This window comes from Pipistrellus hanaki, assembly GCF_964339955.1.
Source record: "Pipistrellus hanaki genome assembly, chromosome: 4".
Lineage (NCBI taxonomy): Eukaryota > Metazoa > Chordata > Mammalia > Chiroptera > Vespertilionidae > Pipistrellus > Pipistrellus hanaki.
In genome coordinates this window covers 58,452,406-58,473,126 of record NC_140506.1, presented here as the reverse complement: position 1 = coordinate 58,473,126, position 20,721 = coordinate 58,452,406, and the positions used below count along the sequence as shown (strand labels likewise).

The following is a 20,721-nucleotide window of genomic DNA, read 5'->3' as shown; positions in this document are numbered from 1 at the left end:
TGAAAAATAAACTATGATTCACTTAAAAAGAAAAAAGAAAAAAGGCAATCCAGGTGAATGGTGATTGCTTCTTAGACCCTAACAGTGATAAGAATTCCGTTTCTATTTCTAGCACAGAGCCAGCAGCTCTTGCAGGTGAATGGAAGAGATAGATGATAAAGAGGTTTTGACTGGCGCCAATGGAAGAGTGTTATCCATTTACTGAGATGGGGAAGACTGCCGGAGAACAGGTTTTTCTAGAAGGGAGTAGAATCCTCATTTCCCTTTTGAATGTACAAAGATTGAGCTCTCATAGGCATTTAAATGGAGCTGTCATGTAGGCAGTTGGATTCAGGGACATTTCTGGTCTGGCTGTGCATTTGGGAGTTGTATAAGTGGTATTTCAAGCCTTGATGTAAGGTGTGAGTTTAGGGTGATCTGGCCTTTCCTGGGAGATAATGAGCAGCCAGCAAAGGAGATTGTGAAGGTGTGGCCAGTGAGTTGTGAGTAGAAGCTAGATGTTCTAGAAATGGTAACAAATGTATTTCAAGAAAGTGGGTGAAGACTCTGAATCTGTCATTAAATTTAGCCACCGTGGGGGTCATTGCAAGATAGCTCTAAAGTATTTAAGAGGGAGGAGAGGAGACAAAGTATAAAACAATGGCTTTATGTACCCCAGATTATAGAAGTGAAATAAGCAGATATAGGGGTTAAAATGTGTTTTTATTTTATTTTTTTTTAATATGGAAGGGAAAAAGTCTTGTATTCTCCTAGGAGTGATTCTACAAAAGAAAAACTTTGGTGCTGGAAGGAGAGCGGGAATTTGCTAGAGCCATTTCTGAATAGATAAGTGATGGGCTTAAGTGGAGCGTGGTCAGTTTGTGCATAGAAATAGAGAAGACAGGACCTCAGCCCAGGTACAGAGAGGTTGGTAGATTTGCTGAGAAGGCATGCATGTTCTCTTCTGATGGCTTCAGTTTTCTCAAAGACATTATCAGGATCATCAGCTAAGGGTGGGGAGCCGGTAAGGAGTCACCCAGGCAAGTGCAAGAATAAAGTGTGGTGGGGTCCTGGGACCCCTTAGATTATTGATAACAAATTTAAATGGAACCCATCTATGGCTGTGCAGTTGGAGTCTCCAGCTTCTGTCAGCCTCTCTGGTGCTGGCCTGCGAGGGCAGAGTTGATATGCTTTTCCTAGTGGTTGTAGAGGGAAGATTGTGCAAGGTAATCTGCCAGTGAATGACTATAAGGAATAGATAGGAAGTGAGGGCTTGCATGAAGATGGGGAACCTGTGTGAAATAAGATGCAGGAAGGAGGACTGTGAAAAGAGAGTAGGACCCTGGAATTTCATGTCCTGTTGGAATCAGAACATGAGAAAGGAGTGAGCTGAGAAAAGAGGGGCTGGTAGTTGTATGTAAGAACCTTGACATTGAGGTTATGCATTCCTATTCAGTCAGTACTCTAGAGGGTGGCTTGGCCCAAGATTAACATGGGGGGGGGGGGGGCGCGGGTGTCTCATCCTTGGATCTGCTGTTCTGTATTTTTCTGCAGGTTCTTTCAATACCTCTGTTTCCATTTCATCCTTTGTAGAATGGTAATTATAGTAGTTCCCACGTCATTAGACTTGTTAAGAGAGTTAAAGGAGTAAATAAAATGAGTATTTAATAACTACTAGCTATTGTTATTATTATCTCCGTAACTCTTAGAGTGGTGCCAGGGTCCATGAGTGAGAAGTGGGGCCAGTGACACTTCATTAGGAGCCAGATGTGCCTACAGTGATTCAGTGGAATCCAGTTTTGCTGAAATGGAGGCCTAATTACAATCCCCACCCCCTTCACTGTCGATGGTGCAATGACAGGCCCTTGTTTTCACCCCTGCTGTGAGGGCTCTGTGATGGTGACTTTACCTGAGATCCCAAAGCTTCTGTGATTCCTACCAAGGAGCAGATTAAAACCACATCCTGTTAATGATTCTTAGAGTGCCTGAGATCTGTCTACAGGAGCACTGGGAAAGCACTAATAGCTGTCACCACAGTCCGGGGTTTCTTGGAACATATGTGCAAAATCTGTTGAGTCCTAGAATGAATAGTAATATCATCTTTGTGGCTCCATTGTTCCTTATGGATGGTCATCCCTTTTTATACTCCCTTAGATCAAGGGGTTGTTTTGATATAGTGAATTTTTGAAGGTTAGGATATTGATTTACTGGACATTGTTAGAATTTTAAGATCTAATTCTGTCCTGTTACCTAGAATATTGATGAAATTGAGACATTATTAGCCAAGGTGAATGAAACAAGCTCAGGGTGTTTAGCCAAGACTGTCAGAGAAAAAGAAGGAACATGTGCCCATCTGTCATTCTCCCCAAATTACATAAATGCCATTAAGACTGACAAGACTGAAGAGTTAAGACCACTTACTAGGTGGCCTCTTGTACCCTCGCAAGGCATCTGAGCCAGGAGGGCTGTCGTCTGGACTCTCAGTGATTGGGTATCAGGATTGGGGTCTGTTAACGTTCTCCTTTGCTAGGAAACCAACTAGAAATCAAGATGAGAGATCAGGGTTGTGTCTGTTCATTGTTATGTTATCTTCCTACAAAACAGGATCCAATCTAGCTGCATATAAATTTGAGATTGGAGAGAGAGCAATGAGGAAAGGAAAGAAGAAGAGTGATTGATTGAGAGATTGAATGTTGTAAGAGATTGGGAGAGATAGGGCTCTCTTTCCTTCTGACTGCCTGGTAGGCAAGACCATGTCACCGAACAGAAAGAATTTGTCTACCCAGAGCTAGCAGAGCCAAACTCTAAACACTGAGAATTGCAATGGCGGAAGATTGGTTATTTTATTGATGAATAGTGCCATCCAGGAGAATGGAAAGCTACTGCTTAAAACCCTGAACTCCTTTAGGGATAGGGTTAGAGAAATGAAAAAGAAAAAAAGAAAAAACAAAAACCTGAACTCCCTGACCCAGAGTTGCAGGAGAGTTTGTAAGGAGTTAGGGGAACGGGTGTGCAGCAGTGCTGGTGGGGCAAGTTTTCATTGGAGGACCTTGGACCTTGGCCATTTGTAGTAAGGGGCATCAACACAGGATCTTCCTGGACCAGGGACCCTCTGCTTCTGAAAGGGTTCTGGTGCTCAAGTTCCCATTATGTCCTGGTTCTTTGGTTCTGTGCAGCAGGGATGGCACAAGCCTGGTTCTGGATGCAGCTGGAGGTCAGTTCACCTCTGAGCATGTGTCAGCTTCATAACTTGTGGTTTTGGTCTGTTGTCCCTGAAAAGCAAACTCAGTATCCTGTTAAAGAGGATAGGACCATGTTCTGGTTCTGTGGGTACAACGGCTTCATACCAAAGTGCAGTTCAGAGAAGCCATTCTGTAGCATAGTGCACAGTGCATTGTGCTCAGCTTTCTGCTCCTCCCTTTCCCACTGCCCTGGACAGACAGGACCCAATGGACCATTTCTCTTTCTGGAAGTCCTGCACAAACACTGATTTCTTAGCTGAGTATTTGTTAGCTGTTTGCAGCACTGATTTCAGGACAGCACTTGACTATTAAGGACCTGCAGTGTTGCATTCTGTGTTGTCAGTTAGAAACGAACCCATTTGCTTTAAGAGCAGTTGAGCTGGTAGACATAATTTGTATAAACATTTAAGGCTCTGTTTTCCTCCATTTCTGTACTTTGGGCAAGTTTTTATTTATTTATAAACACACTGTTCAAAGGTTCCCTCTTCAGTGACACTTCCTACACTCACCCTGCAGAGGTAATTTCCTTTGTACATAATTTTATCTCATTTTATATGTGTTATTATCTCACTACAGCATTGGATTGTAATTCTGGGTCCCTGTCTCCTGCTAGGTTTGGGTGCCTCAATGTTAGGCCTAGGTCTTCATCATTTTTGTTTTCCCACACCACCCAGGACAAAGTCTGACATCACATACAGAGAGCACTAACTATAGTGTTCCAGGAATGTTAATTGAATGAATGAATGATGCACAGTTTCAGAGCTGACATCCTTTCTGGATGTATAGGTGGATACCCTGGATATAGTTGTTAAAATTGGGATACTCTGTTCATTGGAAAATTCTTATGCCCCTTTTTCTCATTGGTTATAGAATAACTGCCTGATGTATTTCGTGGTGACCAGATGTGCTATGTCTGATTGCTTGTTGATAATGAGCAGTGACAAATGTGGTCATAGTATGGCTGCTTTGGTTTCAAGGTCATTTTCTTCCTCTTGGTTGAGCGTAAGTGGGTTTTACATGTTAAGACGTTAGCTTATGAAACCTGGTGGCTTATGTTTATTAGTTCTGTTCTGGAGCATTTATCATCGTCCGACCTCTATAACCCTGGGTTTTCATTGGGATCAAATGAGATTTGTGCAGGATGAGTGCGGGGTTGATGCTCAGCATAGCTAATGTGCAGTGAAGCTGATCAAACATCTTTTACTGAGTTTTGACCTTTTTTTTTTTTTGCTTCAAAATTGTAATTTTCTCAGAACCTTCATTATACATTTCACTTCACAAATCAGTTTGCTCTCAAGGAAAGGGATTTATTTTTAAAGTGTATAGCTTATTAGTAATATGAACATTTTTAGTCTTTCCTGTTACAATTAGTTAAGTTTTCTTTTTGTTTTAGTTACCTGGCTTTTTAATGACCGAAAAACATTTTGGAGGCAAAAAAAAAAAAGTTGGTTTTAGGAATCTGTAAAATTTGTTTTCTTGGAATGATGATGTTAGAAGGGGAGATGAGAAGCTTTTGTCCAATTTCTGTTCTTACCAGTTTCAAGGTGAGATTAGATGGAGTAATCGGACCAGAGGCCCCTTCCCTTCCCTCTTTCTAGCCCCAAACGCTCGCCGAGTCCTCATGTGTACTAGTAAGTGTGAGGAGAGGTTTAATAGTATGCTTCCTTGACACTAGGGGGGGAATGGAGAGCCTCTAATGGCTCAACTCCAAGTCCCCTCCCTGAAGGGCTCCTATGGATAGGGTCCCCTCACCAGATAACCCTCCGGCACCCCAGCTGACATCTTGATTTTGGTCTTGTGAGAAACTACCTTATCTCAGAACTTGGAGACCATGAATGGGTATTGCTGTAAGCTTCTAAGTTTCTGATACTTTGCTACAGCAGCAATAGAAGTCTAATGCAAGTGTTTATTTTATTATTTTTTTCAACAACAGAAATTTATTCCTCATGGTACTGAAGGCAAGTGTTTAAAAGTGGTTAGTTGTGTGTGTTTTCATTGCTTTTATCTCCTTTGAAAAATCCAGGGGTAGTCAAACCTTTTTACTTAACATCAGCGGCAAGAAACAGTCCACCCGCCTATTGTTTTCGTTCCATGAGAAGTGTTTGTAGCTTTATGTACTTAGGGGAACAGGTCTGCTCTGTGTCCAACACACAGCTTAACATTGGGTTGATTTTCTCTACTTGTACGAATCAGTGTTTTCATATGAATGATTATTTTAACACTAGAGCCACATCTTTGGTCACTGTGGGCTCCAAAAGCAACTCATTAATTATAGCCTCTACTTCAAATATCTTTTTAAATTTTATTTTAAAAGTGAGTGATTTTAGACTTTCAACAATCAAGAACTGGTAAGAAGCAGAATATTAAACATTGCATTATAAGTATAGGTATTCACTTTTTTAAAAGTTGAAAATTTTAAACTACTCTGTGAGTGCAAATAGTGAAGATTATACATATATATATGAGTACATTTTAGTCCTGTAATAAAATGTTATATTAAAATGATTATGTCACATATTTACTAGTAGTATGATTAATTATTATCATATTAAATGAAATTAGGACTAAAAGGTAAGGGGATTGCACATAAAGTTATAATTCATGTTTATAGTTACTGTTACTGTTCTGTAGCAGAGCAAGCAGAGGGGCAGAGACGAGGGGCCTGGGCAGGAGGGTTCTTTTGGATCCCCTTTGGACCCTTGGTTCCTGACCCAGGAGTGTCGGGGGAGTGGGAAGGGAATGTTTTCAACAGGTGAACACGCGTGCTGTGAACTCAGTGGCTCAGGGCGGACCAGCTCCTACCCTCCTGCTGTGAAAATTGACCCTTAATCATTCAGAAACGTAAGAGAATGGAAACTGGTTAGCTAGGCCCTCTGGATTCCAATATTTGGCAGGAATAGCTGAGGAGAGTCTTCCAGTGTGTATTTCTAGGGGAACCCAGATGTCCCCTCCTCTGTGCGTCTGCTTGCTCTTCCTGCAGGTGCAGAGATGGGGCTGGAGGCGTGTTCCTTTTTCTCCCAGTGATTTTATTTTACAAGGGGGAGGCCTAGGCCAAAAATTCTCCCATCACTGTCTAAGAGTCTGCTCATTAAAGATTAATTTGAATTAATTTAATTAAGCAAGTACCATAGGCTGGTTAAGAATGACCTCATTCATCATCATATCACTAGCATATGTTGCAAACTTAGTATGAAACAGGGACTATTCTGAAGACTGTCCATGAATTAACTTATTTAATCATCTCAGCAAGCCTATGAGGAAGGTTCAGAGACGGTCCAGTACCTTGCTCCTAGTGCCATGGTGATGACGAGGGGAGAGTCAGGGCAGAATCCACCTGGATCGATCCTGGGACACAGACCTTCAGCCACTGCACTGAGCCACCTCTCCTGGTCACCTCAGCAGGATTTGATTTTACTTGCTAGCTTTCTTTCTTCCATCTAGCAGCAGCTCCTGTAAGAGACGGGACTGGAAATGAAGAGGATGAGGAAGTTTTAGGGGGAGACATCCTTAACTGTAGGGGGAGCTGTGATGGGGACTTTGGTAAGAGACGGGTGGCATTCTCCATGGCCATTGTTTTGCCACCCAAAGCAGTAAGATGCATTCACGGGCAACTTGATATTGCAGTCAGCGCTAGAATGCAACTAAGAGCCCAGCAGGTACTGTTCCTCCTCTCTGCTGCTCTCTGACATTGACATAGTTTTCTTTTAATTTTGTAGCCACAGAAAGCTCTTATGTATGTTTGTGTGTGTAGATAATAAATTAAATGCTTTCCTTAGTATTTAAATGTCATTTAAAATAACATTTTTGAATGTTTTTGAAGTAAAGGCTAATGAAAAGCAACTAATTCTTATAATTATCCCTTTTATTCCTCACACAGTATTGGCTGGATCCTGCAAAAACCCTTGCTGAACACAAAGAACTGATCAACAGTAGGTATTTAATTTATTTTTATATTTTTAGTAGGTATTTAATTTTACCCTTGTTAAGGGATGCCTTGAGAATGATATCATGCCTGTGGTTAGTTGGGGACTGAAATAGGCTCCAGTACTGTGGGGATGAGTATGAGTTCTCAGGTGCCAGAATATGGAAATGGGTGTGTGTTTATTGCTGGGTCTCCACAAACTCTGATGAAATTCCAGTTGATAAAGACTGAGTGGATCTTAGTATTGAATTTGCTTGGTGTATTCCTGCTAGTGACTTTAGTTAATTTTCTAGTTGCTTGTCTTTAAATTTTCACCTTAAAATAAAAAAGGCAGAGAGGCTCTGATTTGGAAAAAAGTGAATATTTAACCTATTAAAGTACTTGTATTTCTTGAGTTAGAGTAGGCTTTGTCATACCATTCACTTTGCTGAGTCAGTAATTAAGAAATGCCCTTACCCTAGCCGGTTTGGTTCAGTGGCTAGAGCGTCCTCCTGCAACCTAAGGGTCCCAGGTTCCATTCATCCTCAGGGCACATGCCCAGGCTGCAGGCTTGATCCCCAGTAGGGGGCGTGCAGGAGGCTGATCAATGATTCTCACTCATCATTGATATTTCACTCTCTCTCTCTTTCCCCCTCTCCTTTCCTCTCTGAAATCGATAAAAATATATTTAAAAAAGAATAAAACGTTGATATTACTATTGCAGAAAGATCATTTAACTGAAGGATACATAATCTTTATTTTTTATCTCATGAGATAGTTTGATAATTAATGGAGGAGAGTGTCTCTCACATCTTCAATATGTATGATATCTATCAGTCAGAAAAAATAGCTATAAAAATGACAGAATACTTGCTAGTCACCAGGATTCTCATGGGTAAGTCTTGATTTATTAAATTCTGTGTTAATGGGAGACTTTTTAAAATATATGTATGTTTTTATTGACTTCAGAGAGAGGAAGGGAGAGGAAAAGAGAAACATTAATGATGAGAGAGAATCATCGATTGGCTGCCTCCTGCACACACCCTACTGGAGATCGAGCCTGCAACCCAGGCATGTGCCCTGACCCAGAATTGAACTGTGACCTCCTGGTTCACTCAACTACTAAGCCACACCCGCCGGGCTGGGGGACTTTTTATTACCATTAAAGGTCTTGAAATTAGTCTTCAAAGGGTAGATTAGAGGATTCCCAGCTTCTGGCTTCTGTATTTTTTGCTAAAGTGAAACAATATTGACTTACTTTGCATAAGGGTTTCTTAAAAGTAGATTGTGGGAAGACATGGATTCAAGATTATAGTAACTTGGGAATTTGCTTCATAAGCACCTATTTCTTATAGTCAGTCTTAGACAGCCTTGCTCCAGAAATGTCCATTTCCATGGCCTTTGATTGATCTATAAAGCAGTGATGTTTATGAAAGATTTTGCTTATTCTATAGTTATTATAATTTCTTTCCCGAGAGGCTGTATGGTATAGTGGCCAGAAAGCACTGAACGCTAGGAGCAAACTTGATTCTTAGTTTGTGATCCCTATGATCTTAGGCAAGTTGCTTCCCTCCTTGGAGCTTCAGCTGCCTTGTGTGCATTACCAGGTGGCTGTTGAGAATCACATGTTTAGGAAACATTTTTGTACTTTACCCAATGCAATCAAATGGGAATGATGCCTTATATTTATAACACACACCATTTTTATGTGTAAGGGGGCTATCAGTCCTTTAAGAAAATTAGCCCAAACCAAACGTTTCCAATTGTGTAGTTTTCAAACTTCTGCAAAATCGCTCATCACCAAACACGTGTGAAGTGGCTGGTTGGTCAGGAGGGTGTCATCTGTCATGTTCCAGAGGGTAAAAGCAGCTCTGGACTCGGGACGAGACCTTCTCCCTTTGTGCACAGTCTCAGCAGCATCTGTGCTCTTCCTGCCCCCAGACACCAGCCCCAGTGGCCTGCAGGCACAGGCCGACCCATCTGCTCAGTAACTCAGGGCTTGATTGACAAAGATGGATCAGCAGAGGGTGGACTTCCTGGCTCTTCTAAATATTTAATATTTAATAGTCTGTTCCTCCCCAACACCTATATTCAGGGAGAGGGGTGTGCTTGTCAGAAGCACAGTGGTTAACTAAACGTAGAAATCAAACATATGGATCAACTCTAATGGTGAAACATTACAACCAAATTTCTTTTAGAATTGAGTTTTTAAAGGTCTAGCATAAGGAGTGCCTACCCAGGATGAGGGAGAGGAGTGGGGCTGTAGTCTTGGTTGTCTTCTGTGTACCTAATTCATTTTGTATTTCCTTGTGTCTTTAGAAATTCTTGGTGAGTATAACTTTTAAATAACTTTATTGAGATAGCTGTGACATGTAAAAATTGTATATTTGAGGTATATGACTTGATGTTTAGGTTTAGATATATGCATACATACATTACCTCTTTATAGTTATCTGTGTGTGTGTGAGAAATTTTAAGTTTTATCCTCTTAGCATATTTCTATTATACAACACACTATCAATAACTAATATCACCAGGTTGTGCATTAGATTCCCAGAGCTCAATCATCTCAAGAAACTTCATGTTCTTGACCAACATCTGCTCATTCACCTCCTCCAGGCTCTGGCAACCACCATTCTACCTCTGCATCTATGTGCATGACTATTTTATTTTATATATTTTTTAACTTTTTAAAATTTTATTTTCAGTTACAGTTCACATTCAATATTATTTTATATTGTGTGGGACTCTTTTAGATTCCACATATAAGTGAAATCAGGTAGTATTTGTTTGTTGTGTCTGGCTTATTTCACCAAACATAATTCTCAAGTTTCATTCATGTTATCTCAAATTGGAGTCTTTCCTTCTTTTCTTTGGCTGAATAATATTCCATTGTGTGTGGGTGTGGGTGTACCACATTTTATTTATCTATTGTTTCATTTATGGACACTCCGATTGCTTACATATCTTAGCTATTCTGACTAATGTTGCAATGAACATGGGAATGTAACTATCTCTTTAAGATCTGTCTTTCATTTCTTTTGGATAAATGCCCAGTAGTGGGATATGGTAGCTTTATTTTTAATTTCTTGAGGAACTTCCATACTATTTTTTATAATGGCAGTACCAATTTACATTCTCACCAACACTTTTGTTGTGTGTTTTTTTGTTTGTTATTTTAGTGGGTTATGGTAGCTTTATTTTTAATTTCTTGAGGAACTTCCATACTATTTTTTATAATGGCAGTACCAATTTACATTCTCACCAACACTTTTGTTGTGTGTTTTTTTGTTTGTTTTTTTACATTCCTACCAACAGTTGTCTTTTTGATAATAGCTATTCTTTTTTTTTTTTTAAATATATTTTATTGATTTTGTACAGATAGGAAGGGAGAGAGATAGAGAGTTAGAAACATCAATGAGAGTCATCGATCAGCTGCCTCTTGCACACCCCCTACTGGGGATATGCCCGCAACCAAGGTACATGCCCTTGACCGGAATCGAACCCGGGACCCCTACAGTCCCCAAGCCGACGCTCTATCCATTGAGCCAAACCAGTTTCAGCTGATAATAGCTATTCTTATAGGTGTAAGGGGATGCCTCGTTGTGGTTTTGATTTGCATTTCCCTGGTGGGTAACGATGTTAAGAACCTTTTCATGTATCTGTTGGCCATTTGTATGTCTATTTAGGTGCTTTGCCCTTTTTTTTTTTTTAATTGCTTTTGTTTTGTTTTGTTTTTTTGCTATTGAATTGTATGAGTTTCTCATATTTTGGATTTTAACCCCTTATTTAGTAAATTGCTTATAAATATTTTTGGAAATATAATTCTTAATAGTTGTATAATATTACACTACTACTTTACCTAATTTATAATGTTAAATCTAATTAATTTCTATTTATTTTAGCTGGACCTCCATATACTTTGTATTTTGGTATTAAATTCTATGCTGAAGATCCATGTAAGCTTAAAGAAGAAATAACCAGGTACAGTATTTGACTTTGCTTTTGAACAGTACATGTATGTATATACAAAGGCTTTATTTAAAAAATGGAGCTAACCATTTGGATGCATGTCTACCTGCGTTCTGTAATGCATCTCCCGCGAGAGTTAAATTTAAACCAGCATTGCGTGAGGCAGATCCATGTCTGATGATAGATGTGTATGAACAATGGTATGCACCTGGGTGACACAATGATAGATTTTGCATCTGCTGCGATGGGATATTTCTGTATCATTCTTGTGAAGGACGCAGTCAGCCTCTGAAGTCATAAAAGTAGCCGTTTGAACTGGGTAAAGGGAAATATTTTGATGCTCAGTTTGTATATGTAAATATAAAGTTGAAGAGCCAGTTATTTCTTTTTAATTGGTTATAGCTTAAATGTCAGCTGTCTGGGGATTTCACTTATATCTCTGTAGGAAATGAAAAAGGTGTTTTTAGTGTTTTATAATGTATTACTTCACCTTTGTCATCAAATGTTTTATTTCAGTTAAGGCAGAATTTTCAATTGGTGTTGATTCTGTTGTTAAAATAGCTCATGCTAGTGTTTGAAAGTGGTTTATGAAGAGCAGGCAGTCCTGTGATATTTTCACTATTCCACCTGTGACTAAATTGCACATTTCATCTTTTTCTTTAGGCTTTGTTTTGTGTTGATTCTAAACTGCACACAAAAGAGTGATTTAATGGGGTATTTTCTGTTATACTCTGAAGTGCTGTAATTAGGCCTCTTTTTTAGTACTGAGCTAATGTCTGCGTTCACGTTGTCTATCACCACGTTGTGAGTGAGCATGTGGAAAGCAGGCCTGTCCATTCAGCTTTCTGTGAGCACACCTCTGTGGGAGAAGGGCCAGTGTGTTGGGAGATGCTGAAGAGTGGGGTTGTAGTAACAAGAATTTTATGAATAGTCTTACAGCCCAGAAGGATTTCTGAGTTGTGGGCTCATGGGGAAACTGAGTCCAAGTGATATAAAAGCACATTTATGTCTGTAATTCATTAGGGACTTGTAAGGAAACAGCGTTTTATGAAAATATAAGAGAAGTCCTTCATTTTGAGGTTGTCAGTAACCTCTCTGTGCCTTAGTTTCTTTGACTGGAGAATTAGAGATGTATCTGTCTCATAATGTTTTTGTAAGCATTCAATAGAATAAATAGCGTATGTGAAACTCTTACACAGTTAACCCGTGAACAACATTGGTTTGAACTGAGTGGGTCCACTTGTATGTAGACTTTTTTTCAATAAATGCTGTAAATGTATTCTTTTTTCCTTATGATTTTCTTAGTAATATTTTCTTTTCTCTTGCTTTATTGTAAGAATACAATATAACACATGTAACTTACAGAATATGTCTTGACTGTTTAAGTTATTGGATATAACTTAAGTTATAGAATATGTATTGACTGTTTAAGGCTTCTAATCAACAGTAGATTGTTAATAATTAAGTTTTGAGGGAGCCAAAACTTATGTATGAATTTTCAACTGCATGGGGCATCAGCTCCACAAATCCATATGCTGCTCTAGGGTCAACTGTAGTTTGTTGTGTTTTCCTCATAGTAAGTGCCTGATAAATGTTAGCATTTATTATTTCATTTTCTCCTAGTTCTGCAGCTTATTGGAGTTCCATCTTACATGAGGGTTAGGTTCCAAAAGATAAGTGATTTAATGTTAAGAAGGCAGGGGAGGGGAAGGGAGAACAGTGTCTTATAATGCATTACGTCCCATCTGTTCACCAGATAGTAATGATGACCAGACATTTCCTAACAGCTCATTAACAGAATACATAGATTTGTGTTATGTACAAACCCACAAATAATTCAGTGCCACCTGCTTTTCCTCAAGTATTAGACCAGATAATATAGTTAAGAACCAAATGATATAATTGGCTTACATCTAATGCCACAATTTATAATTTCTTTTTAATGCTAAAAACATATAGTTGAATTTAGGTAAATTAAATGTGTATTTAGTGTGATATTACTGTGCACTTATTCTCAGTGTGTCCTGAAGATAAAGTCAATGATTTGCATGAATATGTTAATTTCAGTTGGTAGGCCAAATGGACTTTTTAAAAGGAGTGGATTGCATGAGATAATTTTGGCAAAAGAAAAAACTGAAACAAAAAAAACAAAATTCTCCAGTATACGTTATTTTTTAAAATTATTTTAATATATTTTATTGATTTTTACAGAGAGGAAGAGAGAAGGATAGAGAGTTAGAAACATCAGTGAGAGAGAATCATCGATCAGCTGCCTCTTGCACACCCCCTACTGGGGATGTGCCCGCAACCAAGGTACATGCCCTTGACTGGAATCGAACCTGGGACCTTTCAGTCCACAGGCTGACGCTCTATCCACTGAGCCAAACTGGTTTTGGCTCCAGTACATGTTATTAAAAGATGAGTCTACTTAGGCCACCTTTTCAAATTGAACCTTTATCTTGCTTCAATTCTTTTGAAAAAATTCTGGCCTCCTCTGTATTGGCTCTTAGGTTGTTTATAATTTTTTATATGAAAAATAAAACTGTGGTAAGCATACCAATTCTTCCACATTTTTTGGTAATCATTGTTTCCTACCTATTGTTCAGATGTCTTGCACTATGGAATCCATTCGTTTTACTCCTGCATGGTATTACACAATTTATTTGGCCGTGCCTTGTGGTGCGCTCTCCAGCTTGTTTCCTTTTTAAAGATTATAGATAGTGCTGCATTGAATCTCCTTATGTACATATATGCTTATACTAGGTAGTATTCCAGAAGGATGTTGTATTTAGAGAACAAAAAGCTAAAGGTGAGTGGGATACATAGGAAAGTAAGGTTCCAGACCATGAGAAATGTAAGGGAAAGAATCATATAAACTGGGAGTACCTGTTAATGTGCTCAAAAACGTGTGCTGATATAAACAAAGTTGGGGGGCTCCAAGGTCATATATCCTAACCTTCACCTTTATAGAACATCCCTGGTATGCCAGCCTGCTTCTTTATAAATATTTTAAAGATAGGAAACCTTACTCTTTGCAAAGCAATGGGAAACTCGGTAACAAGTGCCTGGAACTAGGTTTCCTTCCTAGGTCTATGCAGAATAGTATAATCTCTCCCCTCCTGTCAGTCCTTAAAGTAATTCGTGTCCTCATGATATCTGTTAAACTTATCTTCAATTCTAATTCAAAATATTATGACAGCCTTCCGTGTATTCTATGTCATTCATAGCTCTGAGCCCTCTGGACATTTGGTGAGCATAATGCAGTATGGGTTAAGGAGATGGGCGTTGGAATTAGAAAGGCTGAGGTCTGCTTCCTTGCTTTGCTACTCACTGGTTGTGTAATCTTGAGAAGCTTACCTAACCTTTTTATTACTACAATATAATCTGTACTAGGGGCCCTCTGCACGAATTTGTGCACCTTGAAAGGAACTGTGGGCCATGAGGCTATGGTGGGCACAGGGTGAGTCTCGGCCCATCCTCCACACCCCCACCTGGCCCCTCCCATGGCAGCCCCTGGTCCCCTGTCTGCTGGCAGCCCTGTTCCCACTGCTGCTGCTCCCATGTGCTGACAATGCCAGCCACACTCGCTCCTGTTGATAATGCCAGCCTCACTCGCTCCTGCTGATGGCATGGAGTGATTGGAGCCTGGAGCCTTCAGTGTGTGTAAGTGGCAGCTGCTACCCCGATTGCCCCTCAGGAGCAGGGGGAGGTGGAGAAGGCTTCAGGGGTGATTGGGGCTGGCAGCTGCCGCTCAGACTCACTGACGGTGCCAAAAAATCGGGACCAGTTCTGGGCGCTGGCTGCGGGTGCTAGTGGGACTGGCACTGGCAGTGGGTGTGAGCTGCGGCTCTGGTGCCAGCAACGGGTGTGAACAGGGCTGTCACTGGCAGTGGGTGTGAGAGGCAGCTGCTGGCCCTGATCACCCCTCAGGAGCAGGGGGAGTTGGAGAAGCCCTGAGTAGCGATTGGGGCCAGTAGCCACTGCCCGCACTTGCTGATGGTGCCAAGCGATTGGGGCTGGCACTGGGTGCCTGCAGTGGGTGCGAGAGGGGCTGGTGCCAGCAGCAGGTGCAAGCACTAGGGGGGTGGAGGGGGACTGGGGAGTGCAGGAGCAAAGAATTTTTAGTAACCACCAGAGGCTTGCCCTGATGACAGCAACCAGCGCCCTACCTTGGTCTGGCACCCCTACTCATCTGCTCCACCATCCTGCCATGGCCAATGGCCACCATTTTCCACGCACGCCCCCTGGTGTTCAGCGCACGTCATAGTGACCAGTTGTTTGGTTGTTCTACCATTCAGTCTATTTGCATATTAGCCTTTTATTATATAGGATTTTCATCTGTAAAATGGAATTAAACTATATCTTCAAAAAGATATTGGAGGAATATATGACAATACATGCAAAGTGCTTATAATGCAAAAATCTAAGTAGATGGCACAGTTAGCTTAAATGAAAACAATAATAATAATTTTCAAATTATTGATTACAAAACTAGGGAGGAAAAGACCAACTGGAGCCCTGAGACAGGTCTTTCAGGTTAAAATCAATCCACTAAAGAGAACTTCCTGGATGTAGTTGTTCATTTAACTATGAATTATTCTACTATTGCCTCTAGCCTACATTTCCTGAATTTGTATGAAAAGACAGAATTCACTCGCTCATTTACCTTCATTCAGTAATTGCTTGAAGCATCGTGTTCCAGTGCACTGAGTACCAAGGAGATTCAGTAGGGACCAAAGAGAGATAGGGTATCAGTCCGAGGAGAAAGGACAGACAGACTGCATTGCTTTGCTGACAATGCTATCTGTGATGCCATTGAAATTTGCCTGAACTTTTAAGGATCTAACAACTATTTCTACAAAAAGAAAATAATGTTAGTTCCAAATGACTGGTTCATAATTAACACTTTTTAGCTTTTGAAAACGGGTTTCTGTTTTATAATATTTTTTAGTATTTTCTGGGGATTGACATTAAGCTTGGTAATTATCATTACTACTTTGGTGGTTCATATTCTTCACGTTGTGGAGATTCGCTTGTTTCAGCTTCTTTGGTAGCTGAGTGACCTTCAGTTACATGTCCACTTCCAGAATCCCTGTCTCCTCGTGAAGATAGTGGTCCTTAGTTCATCAGAGTTGAAGGGAGGATTGATTTCCAGTTGGATACCAAAGAAATTTGTGAACTTTAGTGGATTATACAAATGTAAGGTGATACTATTGCTACTTTTCCAGTATTTTTACCATCAGTTTTAAACCTCCGAGACTAAAGTGTTACTCCAGAACTTCTTTGTCCCTTTCTCTTGAGAATTAGTGGTTGCTTCCTCTACTATTTTTCTTCTTAAGCTATACATCCTATTTCCTCCACAGTGTTTAATATTATGCTATTATTGAACCATTTCCCTCTGTCCCTTGCATTGAAGTTAATCCAAAGTGATTCAGTTGCTGTCCCGGGCTGTGTTCCCTCTCTGTGGTGCAGAATCCAATCCTGCTTCTGTGTGGATAGGACTCTCCTTCAAGGTCACGTTTAGCTGGTACCCAAAAATCAGACTTCTGCTTGTCCCCACGCCTTTCAGATTCCTCACCAGGGCCTCAGGTCAGGTGCTCCTCGGGCTGTTTGGTGTGAGCATTCCTGGCTGTCTTTCAGGAGAACCTTCTGTCTGGGCTCCTGAAAGAACAGGGTCTCTCTGCCCTTTCTCTGAGCAAACCTTCTTTGCCCATTCTTCTCGCCTCTGATACGTGCTAAATTGTTCATGGTTCGAACATCGTTGGTATCAATTCAGCTGTCTTTATTGAACAGCAGATCCACAGGAAACTGTGAGGCCAGTATTTCAGCCCTTCTCTTGTGCTGAACTGCTTGTAGTGATGCAGTAAGGGAAGGTGGAGCACTTCTTCCCCAGAGCCCACGTCTAGCTTGGTAGATAGTGCATGCACACCAGTGTGGTAATTTACACAAAAAGATGGCCAGTGGTTGCTTTATGTAGCTCTGCTTTGCATCTGAATGTGTTCTGGAAAGCTTCCTTATTAAGTGGATCATTTTTAGTCAGCATCTTTTTTCCCCCCAATAGGGGTAAAATACAACTAGAGTCACAATATACTTTATTGTTCAAACCCTGACATGCAGAATGACTAGGAGATTAATACTTAGGCATGTATAATAGGCACAACTATAATAGAACTGTCCTAGGTAAACTAGAATGTAGATTCACCCTAAAACTGGAAATTAAAAATGACTCAAGTAACCATTCATAGCCTTAATCAGAATGATTAAGAGCCCTGACTGGGTAGCTCAGTGAACTAGAACTTCATTTCAATATGCCAAGGTCGTGGGTTTGATCCTGGTCAGGGAACATACAAAAATCAACTAATGAATGCATAAATAAGTAGAACAAGTTGATGTTTCTCTCTTTCTCCCTTCCTCCTTTCCTCTAACATCAATTTAAAAAAAAAAGAAAGAAAATAAAGAATGACAGATGAAAAGGCCCAGCTACTCTAAATCTGCAATTTAAGTAAAATATTTGGTGTACTCTAAGTCCATAAAATGGACAAAATGATTTGTATACAGTTAATTACAAATAGGACCACTATATAGTGTTTGTTTGGCATATAAAAATAGAATTTACTGTGTCGTAAATTTGTCTTATATAAAACTAACATAATGCTTGCTATCTTAAAGATTAATCAAGTTTCTAATTAAAAATAGTTTACTTGTCTTCCTTGATTTTATTGGATTTTTTATGCAACAACTTAAAGATTTCTAGTGTCTTTGAAAGTCATGTTATCTAGAGAAGTTTGAACAGATGTCCTTTTTTTCTTTTTCTTCATGAATTTCTCAGAGGCAGCAAAGAATGTTCAGTTTTGTGTGTTTTTTTTTTCCATTTCCATGCATCCATCTGTTCATTCATATAGCCATCCATCAAGACAGCAGTTCTTTATTGAGTAGCTACTGTGTGCTGAGCCCTCCAGAGTGGGAGTAGAATTAACAATGGGTTATGGTTCCTGTCCTTTGTATCTGTTTGTCTTTCTCTGTTCCAGCTGCGCCTTTGTTGTTCACCTCCCTCTGTTTCTCTTTTCCTTTCTCTTTGAAGCAAACTCTTATGGGAGCAGATCTCTCAGTTTCTGTATTTGGCAAAGGATTTGACTATTCAGTCAGATGTTATAAATGTCTTAATACAGCAAGACAAATATTCATCTGTGACCCATTTTCTAAAAAAAAAAAAAATACACTTCAGGAAAATAAATTCCAAGGTAACAATAGAGAAAGAGAGTGTAGCTAAATGCAAGCTTCTAGCAAGCAGTAGTACAGTGGTGCCTCGCATAAAGAACGCCTCGCACAGAGAACGCTGCACACAACGAACTTCATTTCATGATTCATACAACGAACTTTGTTTCACACAACGAAGTCGCCCGAGCTTCCACGACCGCTTTGCCCGAGCTTCCACGACTGCTTCGCCCGAGCTTCCACGATCGCTGCCGATGTATTGCATCCTTCCGCGCAGGCACTGCAGGCAGTCGTTAGTCACTGCGCTTAACTTAAGCACGTATCGCGGCAATCGTTCTTCATTACGAATTAAATCACGCACGTATCACGGCAGTCGTCCTTTTAAGTTAAACTCAAGTCGTTAAACAAACGACTTTGGACAGGTTTTTCATGAAACCATCGGCCAAAAAGCAGAAAATGGATGAAGATGTGCAAGATTCGGTAGACTCTACTTAGTCTGTCTTAAAATTAAAAAAATGTGTGTTTTTTTTTAAAAAAAATTATGTTTTTAGATGTATCTAAATAAAAATAATAACAAAAATAAAAATAATAACAAAAAATTTATCTTTTTTTATGTCATCTTAGCATATTTTATGCTACAGAACGAATTATTTTTTTTTAACATGTATTGTTATGGGAAAACGCGTTTCACATAACGAACTTTTCGCATAACAAACTTGCTCCTGGAACGAATTAAGTTCGTTGTGTGAGGCACCACTGTAATTCTAGTGAAATGTCTCTTTAGTGATAAGCTTTTGCATTTAGTTTCTGCTAATATCACTTTACTCCTCTTCAAGAGGAGCCCAGAGGACTACAACAAAGTGGATTTGGTGGCCAAGCATTCAGGGAGTGGAAAGTAACTAAGAGGAGCTGGAAAATGTGAATGACCGGGAGTGGTGGTGACGGGAAGTCAGTGGTCAATGGCAAGAGATTTGGCTCAGGAAGTAAGCAGAGGTCTTAACAAGCTATCTTGAGGATCTTGATCTTAATCCTGAAGAATTTAGGGTTGTTTTTGTTTGTTTTTTTAAACAAGGGAGAGACCTGATCCTATTTACCTCATGGGAAGGTGGTTTGGAAGGGAGATTAGTGTGAATGATGGCAGAACATGAAGGTTTTAGAAATCCAGTGGGTAATGACTTGGAGTAGGAGATGGAGAGAAGTATACACGTTCCCAGAACAGCAGGTTTAGAGATGGAATGTGGGTGCCAGGGCTTACACATTGTTCCTAGGTTTCTCTTACTTGGGTGTCTGGAGAACTGTGGTGCCATTTATTGGCAGTGGAAAAGCACAGGCTGGGAAGCATGTTTTCACTTCAGCCTGTGGGCACCAAGTGGATATCAGTCTTCTAGAAATAATACGAGTAGCGGCTAACATTTGGATATCCTCACTAAGGGCTTTGGTGGTGAGCATTTGGAAAAGAGAAATTTATCACAACTGATTTTTAGAATTTATTCTTTGCTTTTTTTTCTGCCCTTTCCCTATGACATGTTGCAAAGAAAGATAAGTCACAAAGGACAGCCTCATGTGTGTGTGTGTGTGTGTGTGTGTGTGTGTGTGTATCTGATAGAGATAGAGACAGGGAGAGAGATGGTGGCTGGGGCTTGGGTTGATGACTCATTGTATGGATTCATAAACCTTTCTCAACCCACTGGCAGAAAGCCTGAAAGGAGGGTGGGTAGGTGGAGGGTGGGAAGCTAGCCAGAGTTGCCTGGCACCCTCATTAAGAGATATCTAGGGTCAGGTGCCCTGGAATCCAGGTCTGGCTCTGCTCCTTAGCTCTTGTGAGACCTTGGACAAGTTACTTCATCTCTTTGTGTTGTTAGTTTCTTCATCTGCAAAATGGACGTGATAATAGTCCTGATTTGATTTTAAAGTCTTACATACATTATTGTATGTAAAACACTTGGAATGAGTTACTAGATTTACAGTGTTTAGAAAGATGGGTGGCATTATTATGATAACAGGTTTTCTTTAGGCAAATGGAAGGAGCAAAACTGCAGGTAATGGGCAGGGCATTAATTAGCGGGAGGATTGATGGAACGACACTATCGTGACCTTTTGTCCTGCATGGATGATTTTACTCTCTGTAGATAACACGTCATCAGGGCTGGGTCCTTGCGATTTGTTCCTCCCATTAGGAGCATGTTATCATAGCAGTGGCCTTGGCGGTAATGACAATGTAACAGTAGCTTACCTGGAACCTCCACATCAGCGTGTGAGGTATAGCTCCTTCCCTCCCTGAGTTTTCCAGGTGAGGAGGTGGCTGTTAGAGAGGTCAGGCAGCCACCTGTGGGGCTGGGATGGGACGCAGTCCAGCCAGTTTATGTGGAGCACCTTCTCTTTTAGTCTCTTCCCTGCATTGCCCCCACAGAG

At 40.3% G+C, this 20,721-nt stretch overlaps 1 protein-coding gene across 1 annotated transcript in view; it reads left to right on the top strand.

Moving 5' to 3' along the window:
• EPB41L4A (erythrocyte membrane protein band 4.1 like 4A) overlaps positions 1 to 20,721 on the top strand; it is a 194,215-nt gene that overhangs the window by 89,691 nt on the left and 83,803 nt on the right. Inside the window, exons 3-4 of the mRNA XM_084882830.1 lie at positions 7,099 to 7,150; positions 11,028 to 11,106. Coding sequence (XP_084738956.1) covers positions 7,099 to 7,150; positions 11,028 to 11,106 — 131 coding nt within the window. The remainder of the gene's footprint in view (positions 1 to 7,098; positions 7,151 to 11,027; positions 11,107 to 20,721) is intronic.